The sequence below is a fragment of the Ambystoma mexicanum genome, chromosome 6q, assembly GCF_040938575.1.
Source record: "Ambystoma mexicanum isolate Mex_15411 chromosome 6q, UKY_AmexF1_1, whole genome shotgun sequence".
NCBI classification, from domain to species: Eukaryota; Metazoa; Chordata; class Amphibia; order Caudata; family Ambystomatidae; genus Ambystoma; species Ambystoma mexicanum.
The window spans coordinates 1,636,352,379-1,636,378,364 of NC_090937.1; the positions used below are offsets into that span (position 1 = coordinate 1,636,352,379).

The 25,986-nt window shown below is 46.2% G+C and overlaps 1 protein-coding gene across 1 annotated transcript in view; it reads right to left on the reverse strand.

The window, feature by feature from the left end:
• LOC138516928 (uncharacterized) overlaps positions 1-25,986 on the reverse strand; it is a 382,418-nt gene that overhangs the window by 281,671 nt on the left and 74,761 nt on the right. Inside the window, exons 2-3 of the mRNA XM_069632392.1 lie at positions 24,809-25,108; positions 696-950 (exon numbers count right to left, since the gene is read on the reverse strand). Coding sequence (XP_069488493.1) covers positions 696-950; positions 24,809-25,108 — 555 coding nt within the window. The remainder of the gene's footprint in view (positions 1-695; positions 951-24,808; positions 25,109-25,986) is intronic.

The following is a 25,986-nucleotide window of genomic DNA, read 5'->3' on the forward strand; positions in this document are numbered from 1 at the left end:
TTGTGCCTAAAGGTTAGGGCTGTGAGGTCTGGCCTCATATTCTTCCATACCCTCCTATGCTATCTTCTCTCTGGGTGACCTGTGTTTATAATTTAACCTAAATTGGCATTTTATTTCAATCTAATATTATGTCATTGCACTTATGTCTCTGGAGGATAGCTCAGGAGCAACATACTTGCCTTGAAATCAGGACGGCACGGAGCATCACAGGTTTGAACCCTGGGTCTGCGCTTAGAAAGCTCTGGGTATTAGGCGCATTATAAATAACATATATCATTGTATAATGCAATATATGTATTTTTAATCTGTTTAATTCTTGTTGTATTTTGTAATAAATGTACTTAGGAAAGCAATATTATATGTGCACTCATACATAGTGTTGGTGTGCTATGCTGGTGTATCATTCGTTTGTTATTGTTATTGAACTGATTAATGCCTCAATACCTCCTGTGACCAAAAATATCATGGGTGGAAGGTTTTGCATAAACCTGAACCAGTGCCTGCAGCCTTCCACACCACCGTTTTTTTAGCCCATCTGCGCTGTTGCAAAAGTGGTCCACCAATATGCAAATCAGTCAGGTACTTCCACCAATGGGAGCCGCCCAGCCCGAACTGCCAGTCCAGGTCCCCTCTGCCCAGAAACACAAGCAACCCCAGACATGTTACCTTCTTTGACCTTGACATAGCCAACTTACACTGAATCCTTCCCGCCTCTGTTTCATGCATCAGCGTGACGTTGGCCTGCAGCGTTGTGAGCCCTCTGTGCTGAACGGCGTAGTTGAGGAGTCCACATGCTTCCCTCCACGGTACGCTCAGTCCGGGTTTCCCAGGCAACACCAGGCCCCCCTCCATGGTCCAAACAACAGATGATGCATTTGGGATGAAGTTGCATTGTGGAATGGCGCAAATTCCAGAGGGAGTGGATTCAATCGAGATATTGCAGGCAGGCTCTGAAAAGTAGAGAAAACCAATAAAATTATAGCGAACGAGCTCCCAGGAGGTTTGAGTGCAAAAGGAATGAGAGTGCTGTTGTGTCAGAAAAAGTTATTGCCTCATTACGAGTTGCCGGTGTAGCGTGGCTGCTATTCCGTTACTGCCATTTTACCCGCACTGCCAAATTGCATATTTTTACAGAATTACCACCAGCAATGCGGGGTAATTCTGTCGATTTTAAGAGAAACTTGATGCTGGCAGTAAATCCTCCAATTCTCTTCTAAAAAGTCCCCAATGGGGTCTATGGACTCCAAGAAATGGGGACTTACCCACGGGACCAAGTGCCGGTAACGATATTTCAGCATTAGGATTTACCGCCGAAATACTGGCAAACTCGTAATGAGGCGTTTTACTTATGCCTTTATTCTTAGTTCCAGGTTATTGAGTACATGATTTACCAAAGACTTGCTACACAGAGAACAGGTGAAAAGGTTACAGTGTCCCCTAAACAGACACGGTGGTGTCAGTTCCCCAAAATGGACATTGCATGGAAGCCCCCCGCGCATTTTCCGATCGCAGTAGGCATCTGCAGTAGATTCCAATGGATCCGGGAGATTTTACCAGGAGCAAAAGTCTGGGGGCATCGCACAGAAACCCACAGGTTTAGCGCCTGAATGAAAATGCATGTGGCGTCAAAGTACGTTCTTGTTTTGAGGCAGAGTAGCAAAGCAGGATGGCCACCAATTGAGCGAAATGTTTCAGGTAAATCCACGGGGGCTTAGCTAAGCACTTCCCAACTGGTCTACAATCATGAGACGTTGAGCCGGAGTTCAATGAAGCAATCCCATTGAAAATGGCTTTGTAAATCAGGCCAGGGGTGGACTGGGAACCAAAAGAGGCCCTGGAAATCATTTTCAAAATGCCCACATAACACATTTTGAGCAATCTCAACCCTTTTCCTAAGAGAAAATGTGAAAATAAAATACAAAAGAGACCCAGGGTGCAGAGGCCCAACGGGAAATCTCCAGAGTTCCCTATAGCCCAGTCCAGCCCTGAATCAGGCCCATTGGCGTCTCTGTCCCCTCTCCTTCCTCTCTTTTTTTAATTTTAAATGTCGACTTTTCATAATACAATACATAATTGGTACAAACACTTAGAAGATCTTCAATTCATTAATTTATTAAAACAAACAGTAGATCCAATATCGTCAACATTTTAAAATTGCAATTAGTAAGAAAAGAACAATGTCACGTGCAGCAATAAGTCTGTCCCAAAACTCATCCATATGCACCCCTTCCTCTCTGTCCATTCCTTCTGAGCACGCAATGCGAACTGTGTGTGATGCTCATTTCATCTGTCCAAATAGTCACCCTGTCAGTAAAATGTGTGAAAAGCGTGAGACATGCATATACAGCTTTGGGTGGTTTAATTGTCTGAACTCAGGATGTACTGGTGAGCAAAGGACGACTTTCCGATGCAATTGTGCACTTAGAAGACTCACGGGGGTCAGAGGCAGAGAGCTTCCTCAACTTGGGGAAGTGTGGACCACGGCGCTGCATGGAATGGCGCTCTCGCAAGGCAATTTATCCAGGCATGCAGGTCCGTCTTGTTCCGGCCCAATTCCTTCCCGGCTGCTGCTGGTCTGCAACTTGTTGAAAGCTGAGCATTTCCTCCAGAAAGCAGAGTTTCACAATGATTTTTCCCAGGCAATGAATTCTCTCACTGTGGGTACACTGTTACTATTTCCCTGTCCACTCAACGAAACAGAGTATTTTGGGAGTTTACCCAGGGTGATCCCAGCTGCTTAGCTTCCATGAGGGCGACTTTGGTTTAGCAACAATTGGCTCCCATGTTCATGTTACTCGTCCCCTTACCCTCCTCCACCTCCCACACGCCTCACCCTCTCCCTTTTTGGTCCTTCCTCACCGAAGCATGTTCCCTTGCAGACCATTCTAAAACCCCCAGAAAAGAAAGAAATAAGTTTAGAATAGTAATCGGGCATTCCCATGTAATACTACCACTCCCATAGGACGCGCTCCGTCCACACACTTGCATTTCGTCCATATGATATGATATGATATGGGATTTGTAACGCGCCTCTAAACAAGGCGAGAAGATCTGTTTCAAGCCGCTCCCTTTGCAGGTATCACTAAAGTAATGTTTTATATTAAATATTAGTATATGGCCCAAGTCTGTGTTTCAGGACCAGTTTCAGTTCTGTCTTTCCTCATGTTTTTGGGCAAACACTTTGCCTTTGTGTTCCATTGTTTTAGAAATATGCACTCTGAAATGTATGTTCTGTGAAAGGCACATGTCGGAATATTTATACTAAACAAAACGAGTTTGAATTATCATCTCACAAACTGCATTGTGTGGTCTTAAATCATAGGTGAAATAAGGGTCTGTTCTGGTCTCCTCCTGTTCTTGATGTGACCGAGACACATGGCCTAGCAGCTCTGGGGACCAGATATATCCACCGGCCGTGTGGAGAGCCACCCCATAGCCCCATCGCCATCCCGGTCTATCCTACGCCATTTTGTCTAAATGAAAACCACCACACCGTAGATTGTCTGGCCATGTGAATTTTCCAGGTAAATATTACCCCAGCTGTCCGCCACTGTTTAGCTTCTCCAGAGGTACTGTTCAAAAGCCAAGACACTCCTGCTTTTGATCCACAGACTAGAATCCTGAGCAAAGGATTGCAGCTAATAAATTGGGCCTTTAGGAACGGGGTATGCAGGTCAAGCCCCAGAACAGTAGCAATTATTTTCTATAACCCCATGACCCCCTCAAAAAGCCTGAGAACCTATTGCACTGTTGAGGGCGAATCCAACCCAGCCACTTGTCAGGATAGCCCTTCTTCCTCACACTATACTTCTGCCTGACTTTAAAATGGCCGACTAGGCGTTTAAGCCTTGGGAGGCATATGCAGCAACATTACTTGTAACTAACCACCAACGGGAAAACTAATGGTGCCTGAGGAGCCTCAGGAAAAGCCAGAAAATACATGGTGTGGAATTAGAGAAATAAAGGAATTGAATAACAAATCAGGGCTTATGTAATGAGCAAGACAATCAGTGGCCTATAAAAGAGCTTACTTTTCACAAACTGAATCCATGTGCTGGATGTAGAGAGTTAGGGTGGGAGCTTGTGGTGAGCTATACCATAGACCCTGCTGAGGATTGGGCCAGGTGCATGTAAGGAAGGTGAATTCCTGCTGATGGTTATATCTCAGACACTGGGAGAGATCAGTGAGAGTTGCAAGAAAGATCTATCAGCCTGCACCATAAGCTACAACTTGACGACCAAGATCCTAGACTACTTAAGAAACAGATTACAAAGGAGAATGTTGCATGCTGGAACTTGAAGGCCAAGCTCCGAGGTCTAGTGAGAAAAATAGTAACAAAGAGAAACATTTCAGGGCTGACTTTGAAGGCAAAGTTCCTGGTATGATGGAGGCATTGTCTGATGAGGGAAACACTGCATGCTGCAACTTGCAGGTGAAGTTCATGGAATCGACTGAGATTATACTGCATGTTGGCACAAGACGCTATACACAAGATAATTGAAAAAGAGACCGAAGGTAGCTTTTTGGTGGTACAAGAAGATTAAAGAGATTATAGTTCTGTACCACCTGACAAATATTTTAATGCCATTTTTGAACAATGTCTTGTCTGATGTCATATATTGAAGAAATCGCCACATTGCCTAGAAACAATTTACTTTGTGTTCTGTTCTTTATGAACAGTCATAGACAGGACTCAGCAGGAGAAAGGTTTGACCACAGGAGGTAATCAAAGGTCGCCCCCTCAACAACTAAATCACAAACAGGACCACCAAAAAACATCTTCAAATCTGTAATCACCATGGGAGAGGGCCTCTCGCACTACGAGCCACCTCCAACAACTATAAAAACTGCAAGTCTCCATGAACAATGAAAGACCAAAACCAAGGAACCGCAGGAGGGCTTTCTCAACTGTTGATCCTAACCGCTACAAATACAATTACATAACCACAAGCCTCCACTAGGGAAAGTCAAGCCCAAGTAATCAAAGGAAGGCTTTTGCAACTGTGAACCGCTAATATACACAGGTCATCCAAGGGAGAACTTCTCAACTGACAACCCATTATAGTTACCGCGTCGCATTGTCTCTCCAATATATCACACACTAGGAAACACCAACGCAAAAGAAACATCCAAAACAGAATTTATGAAATGGAGCAATCTGAGAATACGACACAGGAAAAAGACGCACACCATGGGACTACACATCAGTACGTTCAAAGTCCATTCGCGAAAATAATACCAAAATCCCTCTACTCACACCCTACATGTCAACCCACCTCCCACTCAAACAACCACTGACACTCAAGAACTACCAGCACATCAGTAGATTAACAGAACAACCAGGGAAAAGACGTGAAACACACCAAAACATAACAAAAAGGAACACTACAACGCTGTTCATCACCAAAAACTGGCACAACCAAAGGCACCACCAACCACAAAAATTAGAAGACCACCAAGAAGACATCAACCCTATCCGGAAACCTAAACGAACTACTGAATGAAGAAACAGACTCTGCAGACTAAAACATGCAAACCGACGGCATCAACAAACACCAACATCAACACAAAACGACACAGCAAAAGACCAAACAGACCACAACAGATAAGAAGATACACTGAGGCATTATCAATGCCAGATCAATGTCAAAGCACAAAACCGAAATCTACGATCTGCTATGAGTCGGATGGATAGAGATCCTATTCCTTGCCTATTCCTAAACCTGGCTGACTCAAAACTGCAAGGTCATAGTGCACAACTGCCTACCCCACAACTTCAAAATCAAGAGGAAGAGGACTCGCTGTGGCTTACAAGGACCACCTAAAAATAACAGCTCAACCATTAAACATCCCAAACTGCGAATCATTGTCGTAAACCTAGCCTCAGATCGTCAAACACATCTTACGTTTGTACTCATCGACAGACCACCAACCTATGATGCTAAATTTGTAGACACCTTTGTGGAAGCAGTCACCAACATGGCTACTAAGCAAGACCACCTAATCATTCTTGGAGACTTCAACATTGGTTTGAAGAAGAGAACATCAACTCACCCAAAACCCTAACCAACCAACTAGCGACAATGAAACTACTGCAAATGGCAAAAGGAGTGACGCACACAGAAGGCTAGACGCAATCTGCAGCAACAAAAACCTGGTTGCAAACGCACCACCAATGCAAATCCTCTGGAGTGACAACCTTATGATACCGTTCATGGTCCATTCTCCTGTTGAACACCCGACCAGCCCGCTAATAATCCTCCAACCTTGAATAGAAATTGGAGAAGCATTAACAGTGTGGAGTTAAACACCAAACTAATAGCCACAAAACTGTCACCCACCACCCTAGATGCAACAGAATGAACAGAAGCAATCCTAAAATGGATCTTGGAAACTATTGATGACATCACACCGGAAAAACTCTTCATCCCTTCACATAAGAAAACAATGGTAAGCTAGTTCATGCCCACCTCAAGCAATGAAAAAACAAACAGGAAACTAGAACAAGAATGGGAGAAATCCTATGACCAACACTAACAAAAACACATATCAGAGGTAGATCAGATTATACAGAACGGAAATACTGAAAGCAACAAAAGAACAATACTACAACAAAAGGATCGCAAGAGCAGGCAACGCCCAAAAGGAAATGTTCAACATCATAAATGAGATGAGAAACCCATCCAGGTGCAGCAACTCTCCAATCCCTACACAAAGACTATACAAACACCTTGCCAATCATTTTGAGAACACAATTGCCAACATTCAGAAAATCATACTAAGCAGGCCTAATAACCACAATTACCAACCCTGCCAGCCGACACCGGAACCAAGGACCAGACTGAACCTCACAACAGATAGATTCACTAGCCTGATGAGCAAAAGCAACAAAGCAGTCTCCCCAGCCGATCCCTGCCCACCAGACGTCTACAAAACCATCCTCTCCCAAAAAACACTGGCAGACTACTATTGCAGTCTCTTCCACCACTTATTAGAAACAGGAACAGTGCAACAAGCCTTCAAATCAGCGTACATCAAACCACTCCTTAAAGACACCACGGAAAACATGCAAGACCTTACCAACTACCAACCAATTTCAAACATCCCATACCCGGCAAAGCTACTAGAAAGTTACGTCTACAAACAAATACTGGAATATGTGGAAAACAACCATCTGATAGCTCAGGCACAAGTAGGCTTCAGACCTATGAGAGGAACGTGCCCTATTGTCCATCTGGGAGGATCTAAAGACCAACGCTGATTCCAACACAAACTCAGCACTAATACTACTCTATCTCTCAGCAGCCTTCGACATGGTCAACCAAGACACCTTCATAAAAAGACTAGAAGATATTGGGATCGGCATACAGACCTCCACTGGATAAAATCATTCCTGACAGAGAGAACCACAACAATGTGGCTAGCTCCATTCAGATCAACACCTCACAAAACAACATGTGGAGTCCCACAGGGCTCGTCAATGTCACTGTTTTTCTTAAATATATACATGACACACCTATCAACCTCATTAAAAAGGCATGGTGTTACCTGCTACAACTACGCAGACAACACCCAAATCATCTCGATGCCAGTGAGGAGGACAATACAAGACTAACCGACTGTCTCAAGGAACTAAGCCACTGGATGAGGACCAACAGCCTTAAACTCAATCCGGACAAAACTGAAATCATGATCAAACCCAATGACTTGGCCAACTACGAGCACTTTCTGTGGCTGTCATTGCTGGGAAAACCACCAGTGCCATCCAAGGTGGTTAAAAACTTTGGAATCTTAATGGACAAAGAACTAACACTAGAACCACAAGTCAATGCGATAGTTATGAAATGCTTCTTACACCTGCACACAATCAAGAAGCTAAATTATTTTCAAAGTGGCCCCAAATTGCACATTTTCAGCAAGCACAACCCTTTTCCTACGAGAAAATGTGGAAATAACACAAAAAAGTGTATCAGAGTTTAGAGGCCTACCGGGAAATCTCCAGAGTTCCCTATAGGGCAGTCCACCCCTGACTTCACAACATCCGACATGAAACCAAACTCAAGCACACACAAAGCACCCATACACAATCATACCTCAACACCACATGACGGCTACCAACCAAAATGCCCTAACGCTCATTGACCGTTTATTACGAACTGAAGCTGCCAACAGCACATCAAAGCTCTCTTGCTCTTCGCCGGCTCAATCCCACTAACAAACCCCCCAACCCTCCTTCCATTACAGATCCACAAGAGCGCCAAGAGATCACGAAAGGGGTAGAAGACCACACAACAAAACATTTACCTGATGTCCGCATCTCTTCCCTTCTCCTTGTCACCTCCCTTCATTCTTGCCTGGTGTTTATCCATCACTCTCTGCTTCTTCTCTTCCCTCCCACTCCAGCTTTGCTCACCACTTTTTACTTCTCTTAAGTTATTTCATCTTGATGCCAGTATGCCTGGTAGTGTTTTTTGAAATGTGTCAGAGCATTCACTCACATTCTTTGCTACAGGAAGCGCGGCACGTTCAACGCGTTTCTAAAAATAACCAACAATGGCCCAGCATGCAGCTGTACGTTTGGAGGGGGCAGGCAGATGTACCTGCATGATTCTTCCCCTACCTCCACATGAGTCAGGGTCTGGCTAGCAGGGCAGAAGCCTGCTTCTACGCCTAGACTGGGGCCCACGAGGAGCCATGAAAGCCCTTTTGCCCTCCCTCGGTGTGCTGCCACACCAGAACAGGCCTACGGCTAGCCAAAGAGCCCAAAACAATCGCACGCTTTCAAATAATATGTGAATGATTAATTCTGTGTACAAGAATCGCTCGGTGGAACTGTTGCTCAAAACACCTCTTCCATGGCCGTTGTTGCAGGGCACTCCTCCTGGGAGCATGGTAGCTCGTGACCAACCTAATAAAAGATACGAGCCGCTTCCGGCTCGTCAGTCACTCCAGCCTGACTCCGGTGTCGTTCATGATGTGCCCCTGGCTGGGGCTGCACCGTGTGGAGTAGGCCCAGGGACGGGGCACTCCACGAGGCCGGCGCCCCTGCTGGGCAACGCCGACCTCTATTGAAGCCTGGCCATGTGATCATGGCTGGGGGTTGCAGCTGTCGAGTTCTGGGTGGACCCAGACATTGGTGTACTCCGGTGACCGGGAGTGGGAGGGGTGATCCCTCTACATTATTTGCGACGTGATTGCCGTACTGCGGAACCACGTCGGGTGATCCCGACATCCAGATGAGGCCTGCCCGGTGCATCGGAGCAGGCCCCCAACAGCCGTGCAAGCAGGCGCAGCAGTGTTAGGGTGGCTATCCAGGCAGCACTCCATCCCCTATCATCGGTTGAATTGTCTTCAGAGGTCGCGTTAAGTTCACTTGCAGTATCCGGTCAGACCATTTTACACTTGGTCTCGACTGTGGCACTACAGCCTCAAATATATCTGCCTAATCAGGTGATCGACGTATGCTTGAATATAAGCAGAGCTTGTTCTGATATTTCAATATACGCCAAGCCAATGTGAATCACCCATCTCAACTCAAAGCGAGCAGCCTGGTTATTATGCCAGATGTTCTATGGGTTCATCTTCCTGCCCTGCTTCAGTGACTTATGCGCAACCCACCCCGCGCAAGTGTACGTCTCCTTGTTTTAAATAAAAATGCGCTTAACATTCCCGTGCTAGAAATCACGCTATCTGCTATTAACACCGAAAATCAATAGTTTGTATAGATTGTTTGAGTCTCTCGAAGCATCTCTTCAGTCCACTCAAATTACACAAATCTCTGAAAGGCTACCTCTAGACTCATGGATGCTAGCATCACTCATGTGACTCAAAGAGAGTTGTCATCAAGATTGCTCCATGTACCTTCTGCTTTAGGCCCATTTTTGGCCACCGTCTCCAATAACCCTTCTGTTCTTCCCTTAATTCGACGGATCATTCGGCCCGTGGTGGAAGCAGAAAGTTGCCATACTGAAGAGGCCGCAAGGGACTAGTGGGCAAGTATTGATTCTCCGGAATTGTTTTCCCAGTCCAACCTGCTAAAAATCCAGACGGTCAAGGTGGTCAGACAGGAAATGCAAAAGGAACTTCAATCCATCTGTAAAAATATAAAAAACAGATGGCTTTGCAGCTAAATAAATCTATACACCCACCGAGAGTGTCCCAAATCTCCCAAAAAAGACACGAGTTACTTTTTTGGTCCCAGTTTGACAACCCAGAAAACCTTAGATACTCGAGGTCCCCAACCAGTGTCCAGCCTGGTGTCGAACAACAATGTTTCTGTCCCTATTAGCCAGGCCCTTCCGACACACTCTGCCCCTCTGAATGACCTTATAGAAGCCATTGAACATGCTGATAAATCAGCCGTTACAAATGCCAGTGGTAGCAACCTAAAAGCTTCACATGTCATTGATCATGGTTCTAACCCACCTGCAACACAACCGACCTGCAGCAACCCGCACCCTCCCTCAGTAGTGACGTCGTCTATACCCAAGCCGGCTGTTTGCAGGGAATTAGGCATGGCTGATGCGATAGGAGAAATTAAAAAGGCTGTTGATGCCTATTTGGAAACTCGTCTACAACCCTGGCCACTTGCTCCACCTATTCAATCAGTTTCTTTGGGCTCTAAGCTATGTTTGTCTACCCTACCTAATACCATCTCAGTGCCCGCCGTCATCCCAGATCCGGTGGCGTGTCAGGTTACTCCCAGCCATCAACCTGATGTGTCCTCGGGTTTCCAGGCTTTGTCGGTCAACGGAACCAGTCACAAGCAAAATGTGGTTCCTCGTTTTGATTGAAAAGCAGTAGATCATAAAGCGCATATTCATCAGATTCCGCAGCACTTTCGCTCTCACGCCTTGATTATGACGTGTCGTGAAGCCCCATTTATTGAATATGATCTAAACAGGAAAAGTATTCTAAACATATTCGACGAAGTGCTTGATCTTGAGGACATCACCTCTTCCGATATAGCCCAGGTAGAATTTTTATCGGACTACACTTGTTCCATTGTTCGATTGTGGATCCCCTCTGGTGTGGTTCTAAACACCATCTGGAAAATTAAGATAGATCTTTTTCAAATGGGATTTCTTATAGCCTAAGATCCAGACCAGCAAGAAGAGAGGGACAAACCTCAAATGTGGTGACCTCTTGCGCCACTTGCTGTCACCCTTGCAGTACTGCTGTATATCCTTCTTCTTTTCCTCACTCTCAGAAAGCATAACCATCAACTTATGCTAAATCTAAGAGCTTTGCCCTAGCTAGTTGGAATACTCGGGGACATCTCCATCTTCGGTCAATTGCTGATAATAAAATAGATACATTTGATATCCTGGCTTTCCAGGAAACATGCTTAACATTGACCGCAGTATGGGTTGACCACAAAATTTCCCTTCTCCCAGCACAGACATCTGTAAAAGGCAGACCCACCTCTGGCCTCCTAATTGCTGTAAAGATTAGCTCTGGCTTGTCCATTAAACTGTGGACAACCTTCAGCAATTTTCTGGAATTAGCAAGAGTCTCTACACCCCACCAGACCATTGCCCTTCTAAATATTTATCGCAATCCGGCCGGCATTGAGGATGATGCCTTTTATCAAGCATTAACCAACATGCTGGATCTGATCTCCATGGTTTTTGATATTACATCCACCATTATAGTAGGAAATCTCAGCATAGACTGTATAACCAGTAAGGTTGGACTTAAAAAGCGTGATGCAACGAGATGGTTGACCTTTATGGCTGATAGAAACTTTAGGATGGTAAATAAGCTCTTTGCCTGGCGATGTTCCGGCTCGGCACACCTGGCGCCGAGGCACTTCATCGAGGCATCATTGATTACATCTACATAGATGCCTCCTTACATCCAATTATTGATAGATTTGAGATCATTGTTCAACATCAAAGCGATCATAATATGCTGTCACTAATCTGGTCATGGCCTGTAGATCTCACAACCTTGTTAAGACAATGGTCTAAACAGACACTGCTGATCAATAATTAGAAAACTAGGTTTCGTTGATCAGAGTCTAATTTGCCTGCTTTAACGGACGTTCTTGCTGCCCAACAAGCCAAGGGAATTGATCTTGATTATTTTCGATCAGTTATTCCGTTTAAGAAAACCGTTAAGTCTGCAGGCCCCACGACCTTTAAACAAACATTCATATGACCAAGAAATAAGACAAAGGCGAACTGGTTATAGGAGGGAGAGAAAAGACAACTTAAAACTTGCAAAGCATGGTCAAATAAAGGCTTTCAAGTCGGCGATATGTAAATATTACAATTGGATAGGAGCTAGGAAAGCGCTTATGTTCCAGAAAGATAACGAATCTTTCCAATTGGCGATGACCAACAAAAATATTGCTGAAACATGGGCTCTGTTGAATAATTATGTTTATGAAAAGCAGCTTAGTGCCCAGATTAATGGTGTTCAAGAACACCAGTGGCTATAGTATTTTTCTGATCTTTATGCTGATGTGAAATTTGACAACTACACATATGTACAACAATCTACTCTTTCTTGGTCATTAAAATGTTTGGAGACTATAGTGGAGGATCTTATTAAGACATCTCGTTTGTCACGTGCAGCTGGACCTGACGGTCTACACAATGCTATGCTTAAATTACATTCTAATCTCTGGGCGAACATTCTGCATAAAATATTTCGACACATTTTGGTAACCCATATCCTTCCGGTCTCTTGGTGTACATCGTTAATTGTAACCATCTTTAAAAAGGGCATCCGGTCGTCACCTCAAAACTTTCGCCCTATTGCTTTACTTGACGCTCCCGGAAAGATATTTTCCCAGTTGGTTTTGCGAGACGTTAATGCCTAAACGCTAGCCTGCCAGCGACGTGACCCGAATCAATCGGGCTTCGTAGCCGGTATGAGCACGGTAGTGAACCTATTTTGTCTTAAAGCGATCAAAGCTCATGCCCATTTCATGAAACAACCAATTTATTTTGCTTTCGTAGATCTGCATTCAGCATTTGACTCGGTTTCCTGTGTCCTACTTATGTCAAAATTGCTAAAAGCTGGGTGGCCTCCTTCGTTAAGCGACATCATCTATGCCTTTCACTCAAACACGTCAATACAGAGTTGTTTGACAATGGAAGGCCTGCTCTCTTCGTCTATTCCAAAGTCACGAGGGCTGGAGCAGGAATGCATCCTTGCTCCAGCCGTCTTCACCTTTTTTATACACGACGTTCAGCAGCCCTTCAACAACGTCCCCTCTGATGCCCCTAAAATCAATGGCACCTTGATTCAAGACCTTTTATACGCAGATGACCGTGTGCTCATCTCCAAAACCCCAATAGGGCTTCAGAAGTTATTAAATGCCTTTGATCAATATATTACACAAACCGACCTGAAAATCAACACTAAAAAAAAACCAAATTGTAGACTACTTTCCTAATAAATTGACTAGAGGAAAAGTGAATTGGTCAATTGATCATATACAATTAGAAGTGGTGCCTAGTTATATGCATCTATGGATGTCCTTCGAGAGTGCAGTACACGCTGGAGCCCAAATGGTAACCATGGAGCGGAAGGTGGCTTCAGCCATGTCGCAAACCCGGATCATATTACATAAATATGGTCAATTCTCTATGGTACCAGCCCTCACATATTGGAACCAAAAAGCCTCTCCTAGTCTGTTATATGGGTTGGAGACCAGAGCAATTTTGCCCATTAAGTATCTCGATCGATTGGAATCAAAATTTTGGAGAAACATTCTTCAACATCCACAATGCATTCCTGGTCCATGGGTGCGATATGAACTGGGGCTCATTTCCCTCAATGCGCTTTATCACTGGCGATTATGTGCCTTATTTAGGAAATGTCTTATCTCCACAAGTATGAATTTTCTTTTGAAGGTGTTATCAACCTATTTGTTTACGTCCCAACATGCTTTCATTCAAACATGGCTAAAAGGCATTTATCGCATTCTCGTCTTGGCTGTTGTAGAGAAGCTCAAGAGAGAAGTCATTTTCATTGAACTTAAAAAGGGAAGAGAAACACGGGGAATGAGCCCCACTTTTGTTGAGTAGTGAAATGTTGTGCAACTTTACCTGGGGGCACCGGACAGATACAAAAGGATAAGAAGAAAAATAGGAGAAGTTAGGATCCCTTTTCCTGTTATAACTTTATTTCTTTCCTTTCTGTACCTTAAACTTCATTATATATTTTTTTATTATAGTGCATTTGGTTAATCAAAACCTTAAACACTTAAAAACAAACCTTGATATTAAAATACATCACAGTGAGAGGGCGCTAGTGAGCCGAACAAGATGGCGGCTTCCTAGGGAGCTCCGTGTGGCTCGGAATTAATCCTGTCTAATCCATCCTTTTTTTGGGAACGTTTCAGCCGCTGATCGCCAGAATCTGACTTCCGAAGTCGAGCTGTGCCCCCCGAAGCTTTCCTGGGCTCGCTCCTCCACCCACGGCCTGAGATACGAGCGTCTGGTTGCAGGCCGCGGCTCGCCGGGCATCGGCGCCCACGTGGCGAACTCAGCCGAGGCAAGAGAGTCGCTCATCGTGAATCCTGACAACGACCCGAAGAAATTTCATCTACCCCCCTACCCAGGAGGGAACGGGAAGCTGGAGCTCATAACCCTGGGCCTGTGAGACGACACAGCAGGCGAGAGGTGACCCCTCGGAGCCGTGGAAATCGGCGCCCGGCGAAAGTCGTGTGGGGTGGTCCCCACGAGTGTGCGGGGCCTCGGCCCGGCGGCGCCGCGGATGTGAGGCGCGGCTGTTCCCCACTGTACAGTAATCCTTGGGTGGCTGGATCGCCGGGCTGTGGCCGGAGACGCCCACACGAAGGTAAGAGCCCTGCCGGGCATCCCTGCTGCCTGTACTCCGACGCTTGGCCCACAGGACCCAACGCCGAATAACACACGACCGTACGCACGCCACTGAGCGAGGAGGACCGCGTTGGCGGCATCGAGGGCGGTGGTCTCCCGGAGCTGAACAAAGATCGCTGGGCTGTTGAAGCGCTGCACGAGATATCCGGCCCGATCACCCCCGGCCGCGATAGGGAGCTCAGCATCTAGCCCCAAACACTGCCGCGGCCACACTACGCTGCCTCTCGCTTCAGCTTGTCAGTGAAGGTGCCCTGGAGGAACACACAGTATGGGGAAGTACGATAAGTCCCAAAAAAAACTGAATTTCGAGGCCAGCTCCGCCACCAGGCCATCGAATACCGCGAGCAGGCCAGCGTCCCCAGCGGCGGAAGGAGGCTCCATGGAAGTCCATATCCCTGAGCTCGACATCAAGGAAATCCTATTGGACTTAAAAGCTGGTATAGGCGACCTGGGAAGCAAACTTGACAATTTGTCGTCAAAAGTAGATCGTATCCAACATCGCCTCGATCAACACGCCGAGAGACTAGACACTGTCGAACAGCGTGTGTCCGATCTGGACGATGGCACAGCATCCCTGACCACTAGAGTCTCGGCGTTGGAATCCCAGATAAAGTATCGCTGCTAAAAACGAAGACCTAGAAGGCCGTTCCCGTAGAAACAATATCAGAATTATTGGAGTAAGAGAGCAGCAACTTCAAATCAAGATGGAGGACCATGTTGAGCGTATTTGCTCCGAACTGTTCGGCCCGGAGGTTCTCTCACGTCTATTCATAGTGGAAAGAGCGCACAGAATCCCTACGGTCAGACCGGTCCCAGGGGCGAACCCACGCTCAATCATAGCCAGATTACTTAATTACAAGGACCGCGATGCCATACTCAGAGCATTCAGAGAGAAAGGGAATCTCCAATTTGATGGCGACTCGATTCAGTTCTTTCCCGACTTCTCACCCTCGGTTCAAGCACCGAGGCGCTCTTTCACTGCAATCAAACGGCAGCTTCAAGCCAACCAGATACTCTACTCGATGCTGTTCCCCGCCAAACTCTGCATCCAGCATGAGGGGAGAGCCCACTTCTTCGCCTCGCCTGAGGAGGCCACTGAGTACCTGGATCGAAAGAGCTGGGGCAGGCTCCCAACAACCAGAGCCCGCGCAGGGGTGAGCGCATACGCAGGAACCCACCTTAAAGCTCCCAAACGCGGCAAAATGGGACGACACAGATCCCTTCGATGTCAGCGACATCTACCAGTTCCCACAGAATCATACGATTAACTGTCTCTGGGCCACACAGCCTCTTGCGAGGCGTCTAGCGCCCCAAGCACGGCACTGTCGATGGCTCAACTGTTAAGGGTGGGTACACCATGGGCGAGTTGGGGGTTGCCCACGCAGGGAGTGGTTACAAAAGTTACTCATCCCGGAGGAAACGGGGTGGGTAATCTGCAGGCCTGTTGGGGGTTGCCTGCACACGGGAAGGATCCCGAGAATTCCAAACTGTTATTGCCTCAGCAATTGCGTTCTAGCACTCTACAATTTCGAAGTCCTATGCCGAAACCTGCAATAGGTAACACACCTTTCGATAACCTCGTGCCTAATATGAACCACAGGGTCGTGGTGTCACCAGTCCGCTCTATTAGACTACTACGATCTGGGGTCGCTTAAAATTGCTACATGGAACATCCGCGGTGGGAACCAGCCTTCCAAACTCAGGAAAGTCCTACAATATCTACGGCGGCACAAAGTTAACATTGCAATGCTACAAGAGACCCATCTGACTCCAACAGCAGAACAATCCTGGGCCCGGTCATGGGGCTGCCACAGATACTTCTCCTCATACTCCTCTTACGCGAGAGGGGTGGCAATACTAATTGACAAAAAAGCCGGCTTCAGCCTGATTGGCTCTAGGAAGGACGGGGAAGGCAGGTTCCTGCTGGTGAGGGGCCTGCTTGCTGGGAGAGAGGTGGTCCTGGTAAACACCTACGCCCCCAATGTCGACGGACCGAGCAACTTCAACTGGATTATGTCCAACCTGGGTACATACGCCTCGGCGACAGTGATGTGGGGAGCGGATCTCAACACCCCGCTTGACCCGCTCATTGATAAATCACACGGCTGCAACAGCAGAGCTTCCAAAGCCAGCCGCCAAGTCACGGAGATCTGCCAAGCCTTCGATCTGTCTGATATCTGGAGACGCACTCATCCGAACTCTCAAGATTATACTTTTCACTCAGCGGTCCACAACACCAACTCCTGCATCGGCTATCTCTTGGTATCAGCACTCAGCCCATTCGAGTGGGGTCCATGCCACATTTTACCACGATCCCTCTCCGACCACTCCATGGTCACACTTGACTTTACAATGTCTAAGTCTCCAAGAACTCCCGTGAATTGGAGGTTTAAACCTGGCTCACTTTCAGATCCCATCTTTGCTGATGAGCTTCGTCAGGACATCACCTCCTTTTTTGCGACAAACCAGGGTTCAGTCGACTCAGCCGGCACACTATGGGAATCATTTAAATGCTATGTGAGAGGTGTCTGCTTGGCCAAAGAAAACGGTATCCTGAAGCTAATCAGGCGTGAGTTGGCGGAATGTGAACGACGCCTGAAGGCTCTTGAAAAGGTTCAGGCAACATCCCCTGACAGGCAGACCCAGGCCGAACTAAAGATTGAACTAGATAAATTTCAGGAGACAGCAGAACGTGAACTGAAATTTTTGAGCCAGAGAGACAAGATCAGACAGTATGGTGAGGGGCAGAAACCCGGGGCGCTTCTAGCCCGCCTTTTGAGACTGGATCAAACACCCCCCCGAGTTGAATATATCCGGGACGCGCAGGGAACCCTCTCCTACACCGAAGAGGGAATCACTAACACATTCCATAAATTCTACCAAAACCTGTATAGTTCTCACACCACTAGCAACCCCGAAGAGATTCAGAACTACCTAAACGACACAGAACTGTACTGGGTAATCCAGGAATTACGCGAACCCCTAAATGCTCCCATCTCCCTAGTAGAAATTACAGATACAATAAAATCTCTCCCAAGCACCAAGGCGCCTGGTCCCGACGGCTTGACAGGCGAATTCTATAAAAGCCATGCTGCCGTGATTGCCCCGATACTCTTACAAGTATACGAAGAAGCCCTGGAGCGCGGAATACTCCCTCCCACCCTCCGTGAAGCCAACGTGACTCTCCTGCACAAAGCAGGCAAACCACAGGACGATTGCGCTTCCTATAGGCCAATCTCACTAATCAATTTAGATAACAAGATCCTAGCCAAGATCCTCGCTAACCGCCTCCTTCCCCTCATGCCCGCACTGGTCCTAGGAGACCAAGCCGGATTTATCCCAGGCCGCAGCACGACATATGGCATTAGACGACTCTTCGGCGTCACCGCCGCTTTAGACCCCTCACAGCAAGCCATAGCGGTACTGTTAGACGCCGAGAAGGCGTTCGACTCTGTCGAATGGCCTTACCTCTTTGCAACTCTTACACAAATGGGCTTGGGTAAAACTTTTGTCAAATTGGTCTCTCTTCTCTACAACGACCCCCGCTCCTATATCGCCCTCGGTGGCACTAGATCTCCCGGAATCAGGCTGGAACGCGGCACTAGGCAGGGATGCCCACTATCCGCCCTTATCTTTGCCCTAGTCATGGAACCACTTGCATCAAGACTGAGAGAGCTCCGAATGGATAGAGGCATCACTCTGGGCCCTCACAAGCTGATCGTCTCCCTCTATGCGGACGACGTGCTGCTCTTTATTAAAGATCCCCAGACAAACCTCAATCCAGTTATGCGCGAGGTAATCCGATTTAGCGGCATATCTGGCCTCAAAATAAACCACTAGAAATCGGTAATATTTCCACTCACGAAATCCATACCTATGTTTCGAGATGACCACGGCTTTAAGTGGGAAAGTTCCAAGGTGCGCTATCTAGGTATCCTAATGTCACTTAATCGTGACGACATCTTCAAGGACAACTACGGCCGGGTGCTCCACTCCCTTCAAGAGCGGGTCCAAAGGTGGAAGTCCCTCCCGTTAACACTCTGGGGGAGGGTCTCACTCACCAAAATGGTGATTCTCCCCAAGCTTCTCTATCTATTCACAAATATACCCCTAATACTCTCGCGCGCCTTTATTCAGAAAATTAAGTCCCTCATCCTAGAACTAATATGGGCGGGCAAGCCAGCACGAGTCGCATATGCGACGCTGACGTTGCCGGTGACTCAGGGCGGCCTCGCGCTTCCAGATGTAGAAAAATACTACTGGGCGGCCCAGGCCCAATTCCTTGGCCACTGGTATGCGTCTGAATATATCCGACCACACGTTCAGGTCGAGCGCGCCCTAGCATCGCCCAACTTCTTGACAGCTGTCATTTTCAGCGAGCAATCGGTTCCGCACAGCACACTAAACACAGTCCAATCCTCATACGCCATCTGGAAGAAAATAGCCCGCAAATACGAAATACAGATAAGATATTCCCCGCTATTACCCATCAGGTTTATCCCCGGCATACCTCTGACGAACGAAAAAGTCTTCCTGATCTGGCTGGACAAAACCAATATCCAAACTCTGGGAGACCTCTTCCCAGAGGGCACGTTCATAACGCCGCAGGCGATCAGGGAGAGAGGGGGCAACACCTCGCTTGACATTTTTCTCTATTTCAGGCTACGGCACACCCTGCAGGCCATCCTCCCATCATTCCCTAAGCAACCCCCAACGTGGACCCTCTTACACAGGGTGATACAGGCGAGGGGAGAGGGGCGGCTGGTTTCCACGATATATAGATTACTGCTGGCTGACACTACGACACCCGCTGTCAATGCGAAACGGCGCTGGGAAAGAGCCCTCCATGTCACGATACCCGATGTGGAATGGTCCTACATTCTCCAACAAACTCAAAAAGTAGCCTTAAACACTCGATATAAGCAGATACACTTCAACTTCATCCATCAAACATATTACACCCCCCAAAAGAGGCGACGTCATCACCCTGATGCCTCCGATCACTGTGAAAGATGCGCTTCTCCAGACGCTGACTTTGTTCACCTCGCATGGCAGTGCTCGGGCGTGGCCCGTTTTTGGACTGCAGTCCTACAGCACACTAGTGATGTGATCGGTGAAACGATTGCCCCGCAACCGACCATTGCCCTCCTGAGCATGACCAAACACCTGCAGGCTCCCGGGAGAAGGCTCGCTTCTCTGCTCCTGGTGCTCGCCCACAGAAGAATAGCCCTGACCTGGGGTCGCGGCCCCCTTCCCTCACTGGCAGCGTGGAAAAGCGACATCCTGTACTGTCAAGACATGGATGCCGAGTTTCTACGGACTCTCCCTCTACACGCACGCCCCCCGGATATATGGGCTCCCTACATCAAATATTTACTCTCTACACCTGATGTCCTCACCTCTAAATCTTCACCCACAATCCAGGACACAGCTATGAGTTCGACCCCGATCAATCTTCATGGCCCTCAGCAGAGCACTTTGTCTTAGAGACCCTCTGAACCATTGCAAGGTGACCTCCGAACTTGTGAAATTGTATTGTAGGTGTAATGAACGCACTATCTCTGTATGTTGTTATGTTGTTTTGACCTATCACCAAAGGTCGTTATTGTATGTGTGTATCAAAACCCAAAAATAAAGGTTTTAAAATACATCACAGTAATTCAATTAAAAAATGTATTACCACACCTCATATACACAATCACAATCATACTTATGTTAGTCATATCACAGTTCTTATTGATTGATTAATTATATTTTTGTTTCTATTAAAAAGACAGTTCTCCAGAGTAGGGTGTTGTTCTCTTCATATTAACATTCTCTTACATTCACCTACTCAATATGAGTGACTATTCCATCTACTACAGACATATACTACTAGTTTACTCATATTTGACCTTCTAATATTTGTCTGCTGTCTAAAACTCCAGTTTCAATGTATCCCCTTCGAGACCTATTCTTTTACAAACATAAAATGCAGCTCCCACATACACTAAAAGTCCTGCCATATAAATACTGGACCAAAATTGATCTGACATGATCATTCTCTCATCATAGTCTAGATCCTTATAACCATTGTAATACCATCCCTCCATTTCTATACACATAAACACGTACACTTTATAATTTTGGAACTCTGAAAGAGGGCTACAAATGCATAGTCTATAGAAATCACCTTTTGCACATTATGTTAAATTTAGAGTGTAGGGGTCAGATTAGGGTTTTTGGATGGAGGACACTTTTGTTTAACATCCTGAGGCAGACGTTTGTTAGTTTTATTGAGGCTGGGAATCCCCTTTTAGGATTAGGGATAGATAGGATGTTCCCCAAACCTCTTGTTATTTTCAAAATAAAAGTTATAACTCATCTTGAAACCAACACTCAGTTTAAAATGACTGTACTGAGAAGAAGAAGAGCAAAGAAGGCATAAAGATTACTGAATGGTTGGAAGCCAACCATACTGTGAAGAAAAAGCTCAAACCAATAAGTACGAGTGCTCGAGAGAAAGAAAGGACTATAGTCAGATACTGCGGAGGACCCAGGAAGTTCAACTTAAAAAGGGAAGAAGGACTAACGACCAGCGGAGAAGCATGGTTTAAAGCACGGAAGTTTCAAACCAGAGAGGAGGAAGAAGCCCAGGAAATTATCAGTCGAGGCAAGCCATCACAGCCCTGGATGACTCCTTCCCTTCATTCGGCTCGTCGACTTCAATCGGTTGAGTGACGTTGGCTCAAGACCAGGGCTAGACGACAAATACAAAATTGACAAAAACTCTATGTCCAACCAGGGCTGGCATGGTGATCTACAGAATTATTGTGATACTGGCTTTCACCTTCAAATTTAGTAAGCCACGTTCATACAAGACATATCTCATACTTTGTTCCACTCTACCGCTAAGTTCAAACCTGTATTTGCTGTGTTAAGGGAATAAATCTACCTCTGTTCACTAAGGTTCAGTCGCATTTCCCTATTACCTCCTCTTTCAGTTGCCGGAATTGTTTGTAACACAAACCATGAGATGTAATATATAGAAAGTACGGTATATACACCATGGGTTGATTGGACAATAAATAGAGGGAGAATTAGTACACTAGGAGTAATTTTATGGTGTTCTGTTCTGTATTAATATGAACTAAATGAATATGAACTAAACAAATATTGGGTTTCCTTATGCAAAATAGGTTTCCCACTCAGCCTGGAATTATTGAAAAAACCCAGAGTTGATCCGTGAATACTCGGGAGTAGGAATTAAGCCCTGCCACAACTAGGTTTTACCTAGTACAAAGCTCAGGTTCAACCAGGATGTAAGTAAAGGCTAGTGTGATTTATGGATACAATATTATTGTGAAAAAACTGTGAAGTAATTGAAAGATATTATGAGAATGCGATGCATTGAACTAAACAAGACAAAGAATAAAGAAAAAGTTGTGTGTTTGGAATGGAACCATTGTTTTACAATGTGATAAATGTATATATGTTAGTTTTTAGATTGTGCTTATCATCCTTTTTTCTTTTGCACAAAGTATGAGATATGTCTTGTATGAATGTGGATTACTAAATTTGAAGGTGAAAGCCAGTATCACAATAATTCTGTAGATCACCATGCCAGCCCTGGTTGGACATAGAGTGGGGTAGCCAGTTTTTCTCAATTTTGTATTTGTCTGATAGTGTGTCTCCCGTTCCGAGATACTGGCCCCCCGAAAACAAAAATTGAGGGAGACTACCTTTGTAGAGATAACTCAAGACCAGACCTGCCAATGATCCGGACCTCATGTGTATTCTTCATTCAACCTACAATACTTTATTACAGCTAAACAGTATTTTAACATTCTTTAATTCGCTCTTCTCCGCTATCTTTTTCTTACCTAAAACGCCTTCTTGCTCCTGCAACCCCAGAGCCAGCCTCACTTTCTTCACTCTCAGCTTAAGATGTTGCTATTTCTCTTAACAAATCTCCCTCTTTTAGTCTTCAATCTCATCTTCCACTACTCCTTTGACCCTATTCTACGTCTCCACCAGCTTCTACACATACAGACATTATGTCTTTCCATCCACCTTCCAACTCTGATATCTCCGCCTTCCTCGCTAGGTCTCCTGCCACTGTTGCCCCTGGTGACCTTTTACCTTCTTCAATCCCTTCAGTGTACTCTTCCCTTCTTTCCTACCTCACATCTCTTTAACCTGTCGCTTTCCTCCACTACTTTTCCCGCTTCAATTCTCCCCATCGCACACTTGACCCTTCTCTTCCCTCTAACGTTCATCCCATCTCACTCCTGCCCTTCTTATCTAAACTAGTGGAACATGTAGAGTCCATCCAAGTCTCCTCATTCGTCAATCAACTCTCTTGTTCCTCACTTTCAATCTGGGCGTTGCCTCTGTCGTTCTACAGAGACTCTTTCTCCTATCTTCATGCAATGCGAAATGTTCCTCTCTCCTGGTACTCAATTACCTCTCTGCGGCTTTGGATCACTATTCTGCTCTCTAATCTTTCTTATCTTGGTCAACGTGGTTCTGTTCTGAATTGGTTGGAATTCTTTTGTGTCTCTTAGGCTGGTCTGTTCTCCCATGTACTCCCTCATTCCTAAGGTGTGCCCCAAGGGTCGGCTCTTGGTCCTCTCCTATTCTCTCTCTGCACTTCTCCCAGTGTTCTGATTATTTGTTCCTTTGGCTTTTCTTAACATCGCTATGTGGAGGATTTACCATTCTTTGATCCGCGTCATCTACACCCTTTCCCCTTAGGTCTATTTCCACTGCTCTGCATGCTCTTCGGTGGTACATTTTGAAGGCCGACTTCTGTTTTAATTTCTGTGCTTGGTATTCAAATATCCCTGCGGTCTTGGCTTCCCTCCAATCTCTCATCCTTGGTCTCTTTCTATTCTCCCTCCCATCGCTCCCAGTTTCTTTTGCTTTTGGTTGTTCCTTGAACCCTGGGTGTCCTCGCGTTTCCGCTCCTTTTCCCTTCTCGCCCCCAAGCACTGGAATACCCTCCCTCCATCTATTTGGTCCTTGACTTCTCTCTCAGTTTTTTAAACTCGAGTGAAAGAGCACCTGCTTGAAAATTTGGAATTAATCTTAACCTCCGGCATTGCCATATGCTTATCACCTGCATCTCTCTAATAACCACTCCTGGGTAATAACATTTATTACAGCCCTTCGAGGAGGGAGGTTTCCTCCATGAAGCACTGCATACCAATGTGATGTTACAGAGTGAAGAAGGGGTAGAGGCCACAATCTTGAGGGTGATTGGTTTAAAGCATTTCGTGCGGGGGCACTTGATGGATGATTGTTGAACTGTCCTGTTGGACTTGTGATATGTGTGTTTGGCCGAGGTGCAATTCAGGGGGGCTATGAAGTACCCAATGAAGGGGAAGAGTGGAGGTGATTTCTTTTATTTTGTCTTTGATCAGTAATAAAACTACAGCAACAAAAGAGGATAAAAATTAGTTCAATAAAAAAACACAGTAACACAATTTATGATATCCCAGTGCCCATTTTTAGTGGGGCTTTTCTGAAACCTTAGGTTTCCTTTTGGGGTGTACATTAACTTGATGCAACCCTTTTTCATTTTCTTAAATCTTCTCTGAACTTGCAGAAAGTCCCCTACTTAATTAATGCAAACAGCTTCTTAATGGATATGTTTACTTAAACCCTTATTGGTTTGAGCCACGACCCGCCCCTCTTGATATATGTGTGCCCCCATCATTATAGATTTCTGGAGACGCCACTACTCCTGGTGACGGCCAATCATAAAGGAAGAGGCTTGACATTCTTGGAAGCGAAATAAAGAACTATACGGATAGAATTGGTGCCAAATGAATAGTTTCAGTTGGAGATGAAAGTAAGGTACATGGGTGCAGATTTCCAGGGCCAAAGGTGGGAAAGGGTGGCCAACCTCCTGCATTAGGGCATCCCAGTGCTTAGCTCTTTGGAAATAGGAAATCAGTCTACTTACCGGAAACACGTAGAAGGTGGTAAGTTGGTGGTTTGCCGTCACACGTCGAGCGGTACCACCCTTGGTCCTGGATTCCAAGATTATTCAGCGTAAAGGAGCCATTGCAGGACTCGCTTACGCGCCCCTTGTACCAGTGGAAGACATGGTCAGGGCACCTTCTCCCGTCTGAATAGATGATATCAGTGCCTCTGGCTTCCTCCTTGTGGGCTCCCATGAAGGTCCATTCGCAGTAAACCTCAAAGGCCACTGCAGGGAAAAACACGTCCTCTCCTCCGACTCCCATCATCGATTCATTCATTCCTGGAACAAAATGGAACGAGAGAGGGATTACTCGCCCTGACGTCTCAAGCCACGTGCAACATACGAGGTCTACTATGCAAGACACTAGGGAGAAGGACATGGCCCTCAAAATGCAGGGAGTTCTCAAAATCAAACATTTTTCAAGGAACACAGGACATGGCCAGAAGGGAAACCATGTCTCTTACCCACTCATCTACTCCTCACTGTTAATACACAGGCATGTGCTTGATGTCATGAATACCTGGAAGCCACTGCTGGAGAGTTCATGCAACCCTCATGCAGACACTCATCCATCCAGGATCAAGAAAACCGGAAAACCAATAGCACCCCCAATGCTGGAGAGTTCATGCAACACTCACTCAGGCACTCACCCATCCAGGATCAAGAATACTGCAAAACCAACAGCACCCCCACTGCTGGAGAGTTCATGCAACCCTCGTGCAGGTGCTCATCCAATCAAGGATCCAGAATACCGCCAAACCAATAACTCTCCCATTGATGGAGAGTTCTTGCAACCCTCATGCAGACACTCACCCATCTAGGATCAAGAAACCAGAAAACCAATGCCACCCCCACTGCTGGAGAGGTCATGCAACCCTCCTACAGACACTCACCCATTCAGGATCAGGAAAACCGCAAAACCAATCGCACCCCCACTGCTGGAGAGTTCATGCAACCCTCGTGCCAACACTCACCCCTCCAGGATCAAGAATACTGCAAAACGAATAGCAACCCCGCAGCTGGAGAGTTCATGCAAACCTCATGCAGACACTCACCCATCCAGGATCAGGAAAACCGGAAAACCAATAGCACTCCTACTGCTAGAGAGTTCATGCAACCCTCATGCCGACACTCACCCATGCAGGATCAAGAAAACC